The sequence below is a fragment of the Ciconia boyciana genome, chromosome 11 (genome assembly GCF_034638445.1).
Source record: "Ciconia boyciana chromosome 11, ASM3463844v1, whole genome shotgun sequence".
Lineage (NCBI taxonomy): Eukaryota > Metazoa > Chordata > Aves > Ciconiiformes > Ciconiidae > Ciconia > Ciconia boyciana.
Window position 1 is genome coordinate 1,281,674 of NC_132944.1, and position 16,313 is coordinate 1,297,986.

The window sequence follows — 16,313 nt, forward strand, 5'->3', positions numbered from 1 at the left end:
CAGACCTTCAGTCTATTTTGTCCTCTTCTGTACCTGTAGCAAATACAAAGGGCGGGGGGGATCACAGAACAAATGACAAGCTTTTGGCTAACAGGATTAATTACAATCATTCTTAGGCATCAAAAGTGAAAGAAAGGAGACATCTCTTTGCTCTTACAAAGCATTGCAATCTGTTATAACTCTACTAAGGACTAAATGTAACACACTATGAAGACAAGATGCATTTTAGGTCAACCTTGAATACTTTTTTTTTTCCTTTTCTCTCTCTTTTTTAAACACAAATCAGACATGCATTTCCAGAAAAAAGATAATCAGTTCCAGCCAGGCTCAAAGGATGTCTACTCTCAACTGCAAAATAAAACAAGAGTTTGGATCTTATTAGTGAAATATATAACTAGCCCTATATCTGACAACAAATAGTTTAACTCATTATCTGTAATGTCACTCTTGAAGGAAGAAGTGATTTATGGAAGCGTGCCACGGCTCCACAGACCATTGCACTGGCAAAATGTAATACTGCAGGACTGGTAACACGAGATGTGCCTAACATTACTGGCAGTCTTTCCATCATTTTTGTACTCAGTTCACCTCCAACCAGAAGTTTAATCTCAGGTAAGCTGTAGGGAAGGAGGTCAGAACTGCACCAGGCTGCTAAGTCAGAACCACAGCCCCACCACAATAACTTCCTATGCCTATTCAATCTTTTCAATCAAAATGGCATTTTTGTCTTACCACAATATTCTGAATTTAGTTTCAAGAAGTCAGTGCTATGTGCAGCACAGCATTCTTGCACATTCAAAAGGCTTAGGAACATAGGGCAGGAGTTACTTGCTTTGTCCTAAGGATCGTCTACAGGCCGGTACTGCACTTGCACTGACTCAGGCGCTGAGGAGAACAAACCTCCTGTTCACACTGCCTTGATAAGCCTAGGAATCAGGCCTAGTAATAGGAATTAGTCCTTCATACAGCTTACCAAGACACCATCTCTTTTTAGAATAAATTAATTCTATTGACCTGTGGTAAAAAGTGACTGGCTGTAGCAAAATGGCCTGCATAAAGGATAAGATAAAGAAGGGAAAATTAAATGAGCACTGGATGGGAAATCTAAGAGATTAACAAAACTGTCAGGATCAAGGAAAGACTAAAAACCTGAAAAATCACAACTATTTAAAGTCTAAGCTAAAGGCTGGCACATACTGAACAATATGCAAGCTTGCGTCTAGAACGGCTGGAGAATACAGATCCCGTGCTAAATTCAAGGCAAGTTCAGGACACAGCATCACTTGGGATTAGGCCCTTTATTGTTGCTTCTGATATGCTCTGCATTTCAGAATCAACCGGGGAGTATAAGGAAGATCATCTTCCACTGGGCAAAGATAGCAAGTGCATTTTCTTCTTCACCAAGGGATTGTAGTTTTCTTGAAAGAAGACTGTTTTCAATTATTCAAAAACTGGCATAGCACACAGCACCAAGATCCTAGACCCTGCCGCTTTCTGAGCTCAGCAAGCTCCTCCAGCTCCTGGCAGCACAGTGTGAGCAGAGTCTACATCCAAGATTACTAACTTCATAACTTCTGGATTTGTCAGAGAGTGTTCTCCCCAAAGTGGCTATGTTGCATGTAGGACACAATTGTATAGTACAATTTGTGAAGTACAAGAAATTCTGAAGTGTCACTTCAGAGACCACAAAACACATATGCGGCCAGCACTGAAAAGAACTGTGTGCCTTGTACGTAGCAAGGGGAGGCAGAAACACCGCTGAGCAACTTGACTCTGGTAGCAGGACCAGAAGGTACCAGGGAACAGTTTCAGGGTCGTTCAGTTCCTCAAGCTGTGAGGAGCAGCAAGGAGTAGGGAACCCGGGAGCATGGACATTTATTATTCACCAAACGTAAGTACTACCTGCCCCCATACAATCGGCTGTCCACCAATTAATTTTCATAATCTTTTTTTTTTTTTTTAATCACAGCTGTCTGACTACATCATTTCTCAAATTCTTCCTTGTATTCATGATACAAGTCTGGGACTTCACAATGCAGGGTGTTAAAAAAAGCCATCAAAGTCAAACAAGCAAACAAGTCACACCTTCAGTGTGAAAGAGATTGATATTATCATCTAAAGCTAAAATTTTGTCAGTGTAAGACTACGACCACAACACTCAGTGTTTTTAATGCCAAGTTCTATACTGTGTGCCGACTGTCAGAGAGGCAAGGGAGGCTGGAGCTCGACACGCCAACTGTCAAATCAAATAGACGAAAACACCAACTCTTCAGTTTATTTTTTAAATAAATTTCATGCATGGATGACTAGCAAGAAATGCATGTTAACTATAAATGCATGGCATGTTAACTACAAGCTATTGGACAAACCTCGCTATTTCTTTCTTAAGTAATTTGAGTCAAAACTAATGTCTTATTATGAAAGACAAGACCTACTAGGTCTTTCTTCAAGATAGTTTTTTGGTTGTAGGTTAGGGCATCAGTTCTGAAACACTCCTTCCTATTATGGGAGGATTTTATAGTTACAACTGCAATTAAAAAAACCCAAAAAGTCCACACTTTTTCCCCATAAAATTTGTGACTACATGGCATTCTCCTAGCAGACTTACATAGGTCTTTGCATTCCACAAAAGTTTTTGTCAAAGCTAAAAATTTTGATAGAGGTAGGTCAAGGCAAGGTTTCCATCACGAAATTTTCAGTGAACTTTGCCTAATGATAACAATATATTAATTATGAATCATATAGTATCTGCGGTCTAAATTCAACTTAGAAACAGTTTCACCACTTCTTTTTGAAAAACAGTACACGTTTATCTTGGACTAGTTTCTTAATGTGTAGAAATTAATCTTTTGGTTTTAACAACCAAGTAAAATATTACACTAAACTACAATTTTTGAAAAATATGAAGAAGGAGTTATCTGTTTACCAATTCTAACTTTACAATGAACACTGAAAATGCAGTCAATATGTCTTAACAATCGCAAATTTTACAGATGAGCCTGAAAGGTAGCAGGCTCTTCTGCAAACATTTAGTTCTCTCTGAAAAGATACCGATTTATAAAAGACCTCTAACAAACTATTGCAGCCTTAACAGAAGCTTGGTTTACAGTTTAATACTTGTAACAATAGAATACTTAAAATAGGAGTTACAATATAGATAATGGAACATAACTTGGAACTATAAAGTGACTTTAACCCCTTGCGATGACATCTTAAAAAGTATTTGGATACAAAACTTCCAAGCCCACTTTAAGAGGTCAATACATTAACTCTCAGAGAAGTCATCTGCTGTTGACAAACCTTGTACTATTCACCCTTAAGACTCACTGCAGTTTCAGTTACATCTTAAGTATGAAAAACACATCTTCTTTTCTTTTCAATAAACCGTTCCATTCAAAGTTTTTGACAGCCTAGATAGATGTGAAGTGAAAAGAAAAGTCAGTCAGCATTGTTCAACATCTTTTTAATCTCCACCAAGGAAAAATAATATAAACATGTTAACACAAACAGAAAATGCTTTGGAAAAGACCGTGTGGCACTATGACAGGGGTTTAGTTTATAGAAATGTAATTTATAATTTTATAAAAATTATATGAAAGAATAACATCTTCCAGTAACATCAGACAGTATAGAAAAAATAAATCTCAATGTTAGTTGTACTCCGATGGTCCTTCTAGTAAGAAATTTAAAAGTGCTTTTTAATAAGAGTGTTGCAACTCAAGATTAGTGCAATATGTCAAATCTATTTTAAAGCAGATATTTATAGCAATTGCACAAGTTCTTACAATTAACAAACCCCATCAATCTAAAAATTAACACTAAGTGAGGTAAGTATTCTAATTAGAATTAAACATTCCTTAAATAGCTTACACACCAATTCTACTACAAGGAAAATACTGGTGTTCCTTCATAGAAAGGCTCAAACCTAAACATGATGTGAAACTTGTACTACAAATCAGTGAATACTTGAAAGTTAAAAAAAGCTCTTGCAAAATATACAGTTTAGTACGTTTATGACTCAATGCTACAAACAGTACCTAATGCAAAATATACCAACTTAAATAAAACCAAACTTTACAGTTAGTGTACTGAATTTGCCTTTGAATACACTATTTTGTTCCAAAATCCTCCTAGAAGCTCCCATATAAAGTTAGAGCATTAACTTAATGTAGAAATTTCACTGCATTTTTATCTGTAAATATGAACAATTTGTTTAGCAACTATGACTGCAACTATAAGTACCATTACTCTTCAAGCAAGTGAAAAACACAGCAGGGTAAGGAATAAAAATTTATCAAAATTTACTCTTCACTGTTTTATACATGACAAGCTGGCAATAATAGAAGATACTCTATATTTCTACATAATATTTTCTCCAAGAATTCTCAGAACTCTAAGATTAGTTTTCATTTTATTGTAGTCTCTACTCTGTGATCTACGATGCATAGTAACTATTGCCTTTTATATGCAGGCCTCATTTTAAGAGAGGCAAAAACTAGGCTGTTAATGCTAAGCCCTTATGGCTCATTTGCATATGGAGCCAGAGGCATTTCATATTTTATTTCTCAAGGTGTTTATAAGTAGGATTTAAGTCACTATCAACAACAGGAATAAAATATAAATTAATGAACTTTCATTCTAATAGGCTATGGCTTAAAAGCCTACCAACTGAACTGGTTTTTATAGTATTGCACTTAACTTTAGTATTAAACTGACAGTTGAAGCCTGCACAGAACTCGTTTTAACAACATTTCAATAAAAAAGCAATAAATAAAATGCAGTATCTAAACCAAAAAATGCCAGTAGGTTTAGTCCATATTTCTCCCACCACAGTCTGAACTGCATCATGTGAAATAGGTTTGGGACAGTCTTTGGATACCAACTGCATAGTTCTTTCAGCATAACAGACTACCCATAACAATAAAAGAAGCAATTAAAGCTTTCTACAGTAATATTAAACTGAAAGACAGTACCCTTGAGTATATGCCTCAATCAGCTTAAAAGGATTTGTTGCCTTTGCTCAAGATAGCTTCAGAAGTTAGACACAGTTATTCTGTGACTGCGTATTATCTCTACTGTGTTATTTTACAGGCAAGTTGAGTCTTTTTAAAATATATTAACCCTGATAATGACGTGGAGACTTCCTGCTCCTAAACCACGAAGTTGTTTCCTAAAATTTAGTAACTTGTCATTGCAGTGACAAGTTGGCCAAGTCTTTAGCAGTGTCTCTAATCATCTGTTCTACCTTGGGATTTTCAGCTCCAATGGTTGCTAGCTCCTTGTCAATAAGCCCCAGGTTGTGCAAATTGAGGATGGAATCTGCAATAATCCGCGCTGTCCTCTTCTGGTAGCCTCCAGACGTCACCATCAGGATTGGGATTCTGCGCCTTCTGGCAGCCTTGAACACGACTTCATCCCTCTTCACAATTCCCTGCAAGTTTACAACAGTTACCAAAAAACCAAAAAAAAGTTATATAAATACGGTATTTTAGTTCTAGCCTATGGCTTATGGATCTATAGTATTGGATGCTTGATAAGTGATTAAGCCCTACATTTTACAATACAAATAAAAAATTCATTTAAAACTTTTAGCAGGTTTACATGCATAATAATCTAAAAAAAAAAAAAAAGAGGAAAACATCAAATCAAAAATCCTTGACTCTGCTTTAGAGGACACAACAGATAAGTCTTCAGCATAAATTCCTCAAAGAATTCCTCCTCAAAGGTCATAAAGTCTAAACTGACTACAAAGTTTAGAAATGTTCACCCTATTTTACAGGTGAGGAATTGCGATTACGAAAGATTGTCTGAATTCAAAGTGCTTTAGTTTGTGTTCAACTTGCATAGCACCCTCTGACAAAAAGTTTAGCAACTTGATCACGATTTCACAAAACTACAGAAGAACCAAAAATTCAAATCAGATTTTCAATTAGGTTTCAAAAAAGTACATGGGGGGGGGGGGGGGAGGGGTAGGGGGAAAAGAGAATTCAGAAATAAGTGAAAACAGAATTAAAAGCTACTTTTTGGAAAAAGTAAAAGCAGAGAGTTCCAGAGATACATGGGAGGCACAAATAATCCATTACAACTCCTCAAAAAAAAAAGATAGATAAAAGATAAAAAAAGATAATAGACAACAGCTTACAATGGACAGCTCAAAATTTAAATAATGGCAAAAGCTGGAGAAGGGGAAAGGGATTAAAATGCAATCAAATACAAAAAATTAAGGAAGCAGAAGCAAAAGTGTTACAACAAAATGAATAGACTGGTTAAGAAGACTGTAAATACATCAAGAAATATTACATTTAAAAAATTAGACCACAAACAAATGGTAAGGGGAAAGAATAAAATTCAAATGTAGCTGAAAAAATATTTTGTAAAACCATAAAACAGTACAGTTTGACACAGCCCTGTAAAAGAACAATGGGAGTAAGGAATAATAATAAGACAAAGGAAACTGAAGAATTATATTAGGAACAGATCCGTAAAGGAAGAAACAGAATTACAGAATGAGCTGTACATCCCTTGGGAACCATCGCTGGACGCGGCGAGCGTTACCCCCCCAAGCCCTGGAAGCAGTCACTACTCAGGAGCCTAACCGCCTCATCCCTGCTCCAGCATCTCTAGCGGCAGAGCCTGGAAGAACTGAGGAGAAAACGCACGGCTTATTCCAGCATTTGTGTGTTACCAAGAAAGAAAATACATCAAATGGGAATGACAGCCTGATACAGTTCCCACTTACACACAAGGATAAGAGGGACTTTACACCTCAAGTTTTCTGGCTATAGCCTCCAGCACCAAGAAGCTATCACTCATAGCACTCTGAGAAGGCATAATGGACTAGAATTAACACTGCAGCAAGATTATTTTAAAATATGAATGACATCTCCAACTGGAGGACTGAAGACTGGACTAATGAACCTTGAAGAGATGAATTATCCAGGTTCAGTGCCTTCAGTTTCAGCATTTCCAGTAGCCTGGGATTTCAAGCTTGGTGAAACATGCCATTCACACCTAAGCCAACAAGATCAGAGAGACAAGAAACCCTGCCCTCAATTGAGAAAACAATGGCTTGAGCTACAGAAACCTCTTCTCCATCAGGCAGCTGAGCCACTGCTTGCACAGAGAAATGGCACTCTGCCTTTCACCTCTACTTGTGACCAGAAGAATCATTTCACCTTTCTTTCCCCATCTCTACATCTTGTCTCTTTCCCTACACAGCTCCCAACAAGCTACAGCAACTCATTTTTCTTGGCAATTAACACTGCTCCTTCTCAAATGGCAGAAAAAATTCTGAAAAGCCACATCTTAAAGTATCCTCTGTCTGTCACTAGCTTCCATTTCTCTTGGTGGCCACCGCTTTCCAAAAAGCTCTGCTCCACCAAATGAGATCTTACACCTCAGGTCATATCCCCTCCAAGGTCAAAACCAAACAAGTCCAAGCCCCTCAGCTCTTCCTCTCTCCTTAGACACTTTTACATAGCCATGGAAACAAAATCTGGAGATTCAGGCTCGAGGACTGAATCTCCAGGGTCCATCAAGGACTTTACAGGCAGTTAGAAAGCAACAAAGCGGCTGCGCGGTGATAGAGACGATAAGAATGAGCAAATACATAAGGAAGCCAATAAAACCCAGCAAGGAACTAGAGCTCTGTGCAAAAGGAAGCATTTGAGAACTGAAGTACTGCAGAACATAATGAAAACTGAACAGATCGAGCGATGGCTCGATTAGAAGGGAATCCGAGAGCTCACAAATCAAGAAAGCACTTTTCTATATTGAACTGGTGGACACTAAAAGAGAACCAAATGTGAAAACATGAGACCCAGAACCAAGGATCTGTCAGAGAAGGAATCATTAAAAAAAGGGAGGGAATACAAGATCTGAAAATTTTTGTTTATTTTGAGAAAAGCAGACTTGTCGTATTCAGAAGGTGAGGACTTCTATGAAGCTATATAGAATACATCAAAGTTTAAATCTGGTACCAAAGTGGGGAGAGAGAAGGTAAACTGAACTGAAAAAGGGTAATGATATTTGTATAGAAAAGAATGAAGAAAGGGAAAAAAATCTGTTCATTTGCTAAGAATGCACAGACAGGCTGCACAAAATTGCTAGAACTGGAAGATAACAGAAGAGCAGTTTAAAATACCTGGGAGTGCTACAGAGGAAATTAAGTGTAAGATACATACTGAGGCCAGGTGACAAAAGAAATACATCGCAAAATGGGTTATGTGAGGGTAAAAGAAACAAAGAAAGAAAGAACCAAACAGGAAACATAGGAGTCAGGTGAAGTGTGAAATTATACGCGCCTCTGGTTACTGTCTGGATGTTCAAAATCAGTATATTTTGGAAAGAAGACAAATTATATTGGAACAGGCACCTGAAGAACAAAAATATTTAGTCAGGAAGAGACAACAAAAAACATATGGTGAAGGAGCAAGGGATATCTATCTATACGTATCTACAACGGGAAAATGCTCTGGTTTAGTGTAAAGTATGCCCCTTACCTCCAGCTAACAAACGGCCACAAGTCCCTCCCAGGCCTGCCCTCAGTATCTAGGGAGGAGTGAAAGTCTGTAGGTGTTTTAGTGTTATACAAACCTGAGGCGAAATAGCAAGTCCTCCCAACGGATCACCATCCAGAATATCAGTCCCAGCGTTATAAATAATGATGTCAGGTTTTAATTCATTTAATGCTCCTTCCACGTGAGTATGTACCTTCTGAAGATACTCTGTGTCCTCTGTACCCCACTCTAATTCCACTTTGCGTTTTATGGCACCTAAAAAAAAGTTCTGATGTTACTCAATAAACAAAGCACGGCTTTGAAAGAAAATGCAGGATTTAGGTAAGCAAGAGAAAAAGATAACATTTCTGGAAATTTTGTAAATACATTGTATTTTCACAGAACCTTGAATTAAAGAAAATTATTCAACTACTTGTTTTCCCAGCAAATGTAAGCACAGTGACCTTGAAAAAATTCCACTGAAGAGAGAAAATTAGATGCAGGGGGGGGGGGAGGAGGGAAGATCTGAGACACAAGTGGAAAATGTTATTGAAAAGCAGCTGATCTACATGGCCATTTACCAATCAGCAAAGAAATCATAAAGAAAATTATTAACTTAAAAGCAACCTAAATAAAGCATAAGGGAAAGAAAACACTGAATTGCTATTGCAGAGGAAACAGTTGGGGGAAAACACAAGATAAATATCACTGAGAGATTATTAAGATGTTTTATTTTTATCACAACACTCAAAACTTAACAGCAAGGGATCATGAATTTATGTGAAGTGCTTTATGACTGTATAACAAGATTCAGCTTTGCCCCAAGCATTTTCAATTTAATATTCTTACTCTGTAATCCTACCAGAAGAGCAAATATCTATTCTTAATTTAAATCAAATTATTTCTAATGCTTCTAATAAAGCATTAGAAGTAGAAGAGGAGAGTTGAGAAGGTAGAGGAAAGAAACCCAAGGTTACACAGCCTAGCTTTGGGTGCTTTTACAGAGTTATGTGTAACTCTAAATCTGAATTAATCAAATCTATGTCAGAGGTGTTTCAAGGTATGACTTCTACCTCACCATACCCTATGCCTTGAATTAAATGACTTGGAGTCTTAAATCTTAAGTGTGGATTCAGCATCCACCAAGTGTGCATTAATGTATTCAATGTGCATGAATGATACTTATTTATTCTCATGATTGCTGGGCAGGTTTTTTTCTGCTTTCCATCCTTGTCCAATATTAGTGAAACATTCTTTTTCTTTCCTTTATTTTATTACATCAACATTAGTTTCAAAGATATTTGTTTCTTTATGATACTTTTCCTGAATTCTTTTCTTATTGTTAGATAAATGTTCATGTAAGTCTGCACAGCTGTGCTCTTCTGAACAGCACTTAGAGCCTCTTCAGGCTAAAGAATCCGCTAGCTGGATAGAGCTTTAGAGGAGGAGGTAAACACGTCAGCATGGGGAACAAGTAAGTATTGTTCTGATGAAACCCGATGAAATGAAAAATCAGAAAATTTCTGATGAAATTAAGAAGTTGAGATGATTGTGAATAAGATTCTATGCCTCTGCAGGTCTCTTGTCTTCATCTCCACCACAAAACGCAGAATTAGTGTTTAGTTATTACCCAGATCAGGGACTATTGATGGACACAGTGATGGATCTGTAGGTTAGAATGAACACAGCTTTCGCATTTGACAGCCTTTTGTCCATCTCTTGCTAATTAGTGAACATACTTCTACAGCTTTGAAAACTGTAAAATGACACTCAGACCAACAGCATTCTTCTTCTAAGGCCTGAACTTTGAGTTTCAGCTGTCAACTCTTTATGGTCACCCTTCAGTGAACTAGTCCTTTTCCCCATCCATCTTCCCCTTTCTCTTCCTAAACTTCTGTGTAATTCCAAACTACTTTCCCTTAGGGACTCAATATGTTTACAGCTAAGCATTTGGCAATGTTAGCTAGTCTTTTTTTTTTCCCTAAAGAAGTGCATGGGGCAAAAAAATGTACAGAAGACACTCCTGTAATAAAACATGGAGAAAATGAGTAGGAAGTCCAGGGAGACAGTGATCAGTTAGAGTTTACCCTAAGGATTCAAACTCTCAGGTTCAAGCCTCTACCTCCCTTCAAAAAGATGCCCTCTCTGATCTCATCTTTGGTCACCTAGCAGGAGGCAGTTTAAAGGATTTAGCCACTGAACTCCTAACTTAGACACCCTTATGCAAGCTACAAGGAACTACATGTGCACATGCCTTTGGCCGCAGCCTTCTGCGCCTCACGCTTTGTCTGTAGAAAGGGAATGCCAGTATTCCCAGCTTCACAGGACAGGGGCGAGTTTGGCATATCAGATTTGCTAACAAGGGCTTACTCCGTTTTGGTCTTAATCCATCTGTTCAAAATGTTGCCATTTGATATATGAATAAAGGGATGCTTTTCTTAGAAAGAAATAATCTTCATCTGGTTGCAATTTGTCTGCTTACAGACATGATGTGCTTTAAATGGTCATTTTTTAGTTTAATACCTTGAAATGCATATCCTACAATTTTCAAAATCTTTACCAGTTAAAAAACAGAAGTATAATGCACTTCACCTAATTCTCACCAAGAATCCAAATTAAGTAGGCTTTTCAGAATGACAGCATCATTGAAGACACTCCACAGAAGAACATCTCCCCCAATAAACTATGATTCAGTTAACAAATTAAGCCTGTAATAAATGACAGTGTAACAGAATCAAAGATCAAATAAAGTTTGGGCTTTTGCATTCTGATTTAACCATTATCAAAACCCCACCAATTAATTGTGACAGGTCACCAGACACAACAGGCACATCACAATAGGGATAAACAAACAACAACAAAAATCAAGTGCCAGCTCTTAACGTTTGTATCACTTCCTTTTGCTTCCCAACTTGTTTCACATTGAGATGCATCTTGTTTTCTAGATGCTTATAAAACAAGTTCTACTGGAAAGACAACACCTAAATATGTTGTAATTTATAACTTTCAAAAGAACACAAAACCTTTTTATATAGTATTAGCTAATCCATGCTTCGTGAATTCTTTTATAAGTTTAGTGTAAGGGAAAGATTAAGTTCTAACAGTTATCTTCAAATCAAAAGGATTATTTAATTCACTGTTCTAAGTGTGGCATGAGCTTTTGAATGGACTGCTAACAAAGTCCACATAATACCCACACCATGCATTCCAGAAATTCAGTCCAGAAGTGAGGGGAAACACTACCACGTTAACACTATTGTGATGTATCACAGTGATCACTGAAAATCGTATGTTCAATGTGAAATTAAAAAAAAAAAAATCTAGTTAACACTGTTGCAAGGAAGCTTATCAGTAAACGAAGAAGTCATTGAACAACACAGTAGGTCTTTTACATTTTGGAATATGAATATCCATTATACTTACGTTTAGCAAATCCATCCCCTGGATAAATGTATCTATTGTATGCATCCATAATATATACCCGATGATCATCCATAAAGTCCCTCTCATGGCCATTTCCCTGAAGGAAATTTACAGTTAGCTATTCCTAGCATACTAACACAGAATGAAATAATCTGCAAATTCTAGAGTAATTAAGACTACAAAGATCTAATATTTAAAACTCCTGTGTCATTCTCTTATTTATAGTCTTGAAGGTTATTTTGAGGTGTAGAGTTTTGGGGGCTTTAACAGAATCAGTCTGAAGACTGCAGGTATTATCAAAATCAACACCCTTATATCTCTGTGAAGGTAACTATCATAGATCTCATTGCCCATATAAGAAAAATAAATGAAAATTAGAAGCTAATTGTCTTCAGAAGCATCACAAAAGCAACCGTGACCACCAAATACATCTCTCATCTTCCAACTGTGCAAAAAAAGTCACTTTCAGCTGCTGCAGGGATACTCATTCTTATACAAGGATTAATAAACAACTAAAGCAGACTACAGCTCTTCTGGTAATTCAAGCCTTGGTGAGATAAGTAATCCCTGGGAAAATTACAAACACTAGAGACCCAACAGTTTAACATGTTGTTTAACACCAGGAATTCCCTACAAAAAGACAGTATTTGGTGTAAAGACGGATGCTCAAGAGAAAATTCAGATTCTGAATATTTCCCCCTTCCCCATTTCTGAATTTAAATAGTATTCTTTTGGCTCTCATTTAGACTTTTTTCCACTAGTATAAAAATCATCTTTTCACAACAATCGCTAAAATAATTTTCTTGAAATCAGTGTATCATATAGGACCCCAGCTCCTACCACCAGTAGAATTTCATGTAAACTATACAAACAGACATTTCCACAGACATATCTTCTGTAATTCAGTTACATAATTTCTGTCCCTGGACAGTTAAGCTATATTTCTGCTACAACTGCAGAAACAAACAAACAAACCAAAACAAACAAAAAAAACCCCAACAAAACACCACACAAAGAATCACTGACCTAAAGCTAGTCAATGTGTGTGAAAAAGGGAATGGGAAGCACCACAATTGCATTTCTTTATGCTAAAAAATGGCACCTCCTACTTATTTCTTCAGCACCTTTGGTCCACAAATAAATAGTCCATGAACAGAAATCTAGGAATATGAGAACCTCCGGGTGAACCATTTTCTTATGAAAGGTGAAACTCGCCAATGCACCAAGAACTGGAACACTTACAAGATGAGAGTATCTGCATACTTAAAAAGGCTCTGCTGAGCTACTACTTCACACACCTCATTCCCCAAAGAAAGGAAACAAAGGGGTGATTTAGCATGCAGGCTGAGACTACCAGCATGATACCTGAAAATCAAAATACATTCCAAGAAGTTTTTAAAAAACAAACACAAAAAAGCACAAAAAAAATCCATACCCTGACAGAGATGGCTGAAGAGAATCATGAACACAAAACATCCTTCTATTGCATAACCTATGTCCTTATTTCATGGTAATTTTAGGATGCCTTAACTTGCAGATAAGAGAAATGATAGAAGATGGAAAAAACTTGCAGCCATTAGGCTGCAACTTCCTCACTGCCGTGGAGCTACTTAAAAATGGTTTAGTTACACATAATAAATTCTCTTCAGTGCTTCAGATTGGACATAATTTTGGTGCACTAACTGCTTTTCTAAAAAACAAAAACTATTTCCCTCCTTTCAGGATTTATTTTGGAAATCCTACCAAAGATGAGATTTGCTCTCAGTACCCACAGTAAATCACTTTAGCAGGTGAACAGTGATGTATTCTTTACTTCATCAGCCTGAAGCCAGGCTTTCCAATAAAACACTGAAGGTCAAATCCATCCCCTGCAAATGTTGCTGCAATGATCACGCATGCTGAACTAACTGTAATTCTGTTTTAAGAGATTCTTGTTTCTTCTGGGATACTGATCTACTCTGGAGACTGTTATGCCTCAGATCAGCATGCAACTCAAAAATATTTTTACATCTAGCCACATGATGGAGCTACAACTCAGTTTAATTTTATTAAACTGGCTTAACAGCCTTTTGGACCACAAAATAATTAAACAACTGAACTGCTCACAGTTTCCATCATCTATGATTAACTTTGTATTCTGTGAGTTGACAGTTTATACCACTATTAGAAAAAATGGTATTTATCACACACTTGTATTTTGAGCAAAACATCTGTTGCACTGAATACAGGTAAGCTACTCACCTGATGAGCATCCAGATCAATAATTGTGGCTTTAGACACCCCTTGTACTCTTTCAAATAAGAACTGGACATATAAGCAAAGAAAAAGATGGAGAAAGTTATTAAGTTAGGTGACAGATTAAACTGGAAGCTTGAAGCTTGCACAGTATATTACTGTTCTGATTTGATGTAGTGCATACCTATTCATTTCATTCACCAAATAAACAGCTAAATGATTCTAATATATTTAATTAGAAAAGCTCTAGTTATTTCACATAAAAAGGTAATTTTTGTGGTTCTACAATTAAAAAACCTATACATTTCCACCAGTTGAAATGCATGAAACATGCATTTCACAATCATCTGTGCAGGTATCTGCCTATCTGCAGAGAAAGTTGATGGAGAAAGGGAAGAAAGATTTCCACTCCTCTCCTCTTTCTCCCACAAAGGACCAGACACAACATAGGATCAAGGACATGTCTTTCTACAGCATCCCACACTAACTTGTAAAGCGGACTCCGCAAATGAGGCATAAGCCCAATGGCACTGAATAACACAACGGAGTCCAGGGTAATAAACCCTGCCGCAGTAATACTGGCTCTACACTGGTGTAGCTGGTACATCTCTGCATCCTGCACCAGCCCGACAGAAAAGGCCAGGTTCAACATCGGTGCTGTCAGAGGCTGGAGCGGAGCCAGCGACTGCATGGAGAAAGCAAGAGCAACAACTGTGGGTTGGGACAGGGTGAAGGAAGAGCTGCACAGGCCCCAAAACATCAAGGAGCTAACTGCATGAGACACAAACGATAGCACAAGTGAGGCTTATCAGCAGAAAGGGAGAAACAGTCCACTGTGATGGCATCCAACTGTATAAGCATAAAATCCACCATTTAGGAAAAGCTGCTGTAGGGACTGTATGCATTAAAGCCACTTTTAGTAACAGAATTAATTTCTTATTCCACACCTGTGAAGAAAAAAAAAATTTTTTTTTAATTCTTTGAGTCTTAACTTTGACAAGTTATATCATATACACATGGTAAAACCCAAAGATTTTGTACAAACCATCGCACACTATAATTTCTTAATCTGTATTTTAATGATAGGGAAAATTAGAACGCTGGATTACTTTTCTGCAAATTACCATTACAGAAATTAGGATGTTATGTCATATAGTGTGCTGCAATCATTAGAGCTTTTTTATGTTTGATTATTACTAATACTTTATAAATATTCTAGTATACAAATATACCATAGTACATTTGATAAAAATAAGCCCTAATTGCAGAAGGCTCTTGCTTTAGCCTTTCAACAGCTAAATACCAAATGTATTCATTCACATTCAGTGATTATTTTGGAGACATTCGCATTTTTTTTCATGAATTTGAACCACTCTGAGCGCTGTATAGCGCAGCTTGATTCAGAGAGAGGATTTCTGTCTCTGCATTCGTCTTGATTGTAACCACTGAAACCAACGTGGAATTTTCAGGTTCAACTGCAAGGCTAGGATAATTATCACTGAAGATATTAAAAGTCAATCTGATTTGATTTTGAGTGGGGGTTTTTTTGCGGGAAGACGTTATTAATGCAATTGTAGTGGTTCCTATTTATGTTCATAATTCTGACTGCTGCAACTCTTCCCTTCCACTGCATATGCATTGTTCTGCAGCATCAAGTACCACACCATTATCCTATTCCTACCCATCTATAGATGCCTTTATTTTCTCTTATTAAGATGTAAATTAGTTCTTATGAATTTATGTGGACTTTTTTTCCATGTGCACAAATAGTAGAAAAATACTGGTTTAAGAGTACTTCTTACCTTTATAGCCAGTGTGATATCAGCATACGCACAAAATCCTCCACCTTTGTCACTTGAACAGTGATGAAAACCACCCCCTAAACATAAAAATGTTGCAGAGGTGAAAAGCTAGATACTAAGGAACATAGACGGTCTTTGCAAAGAGACAGAGATCACTTACATGTCCGGCACTTTTTTTCTTTAGCAAATACAGCGCCTAGAGCTGTTAAACCCTTAGCTAGCAACACAAAATATCTCACCGGGTTTCCGTACACACCTTATGTGTGGCCTACCAGACCATCAGGCAAAGAATCTGCAGATGCCCAGATTAAAAGGAACTGTCCCTTTCATCTAGCAACCACCCGAGGGGCTGAGG

General features: G+C 37.2%; 1 protein-coding gene across 3 annotated transcripts in view; it reads right to left on the reverse strand.

The window, feature by feature from the left end:
- Positions 1-3,225: 3,225 nt before the first annotated feature.
- HDAC11 (histone deacetylase 11) overlaps positions 3,226-16,313 on the reverse strand; it is a 31,697-nt gene continuing 18,609 nt past the window's right edge. For 2 of the 3 annotated variants that reach the window (XM_072876297.1, XM_072876298.1), the window contains exons 5-10: positions 15,959-16,035; positions 14,163-14,225; positions 11,922-12,018; positions 8,596-8,774; positions 5,246-5,431; positions 3,226-3,410 (exon numbers count right to left, since the gene is read on the reverse strand). In XM_072876297.1, coding sequence (XP_072732398.1) covers positions 3,339-3,410; positions 5,246-5,431; positions 8,596-8,774; positions 11,922-12,018; positions 14,163-14,225; positions 15,959-16,035 — 674 coding nt within the window. In that variant the 3' untranslated portion in view covers positions 3,226-3,338. The remainder of the gene's footprint in view (positions 3,411-5,245; positions 5,432-8,595; positions 8,775-11,921; positions 12,019-14,162; positions 14,226-15,958; positions 16,036-16,313) is intronic. The other variant, XM_072876296.1, reaches the window with a different exon arrangement.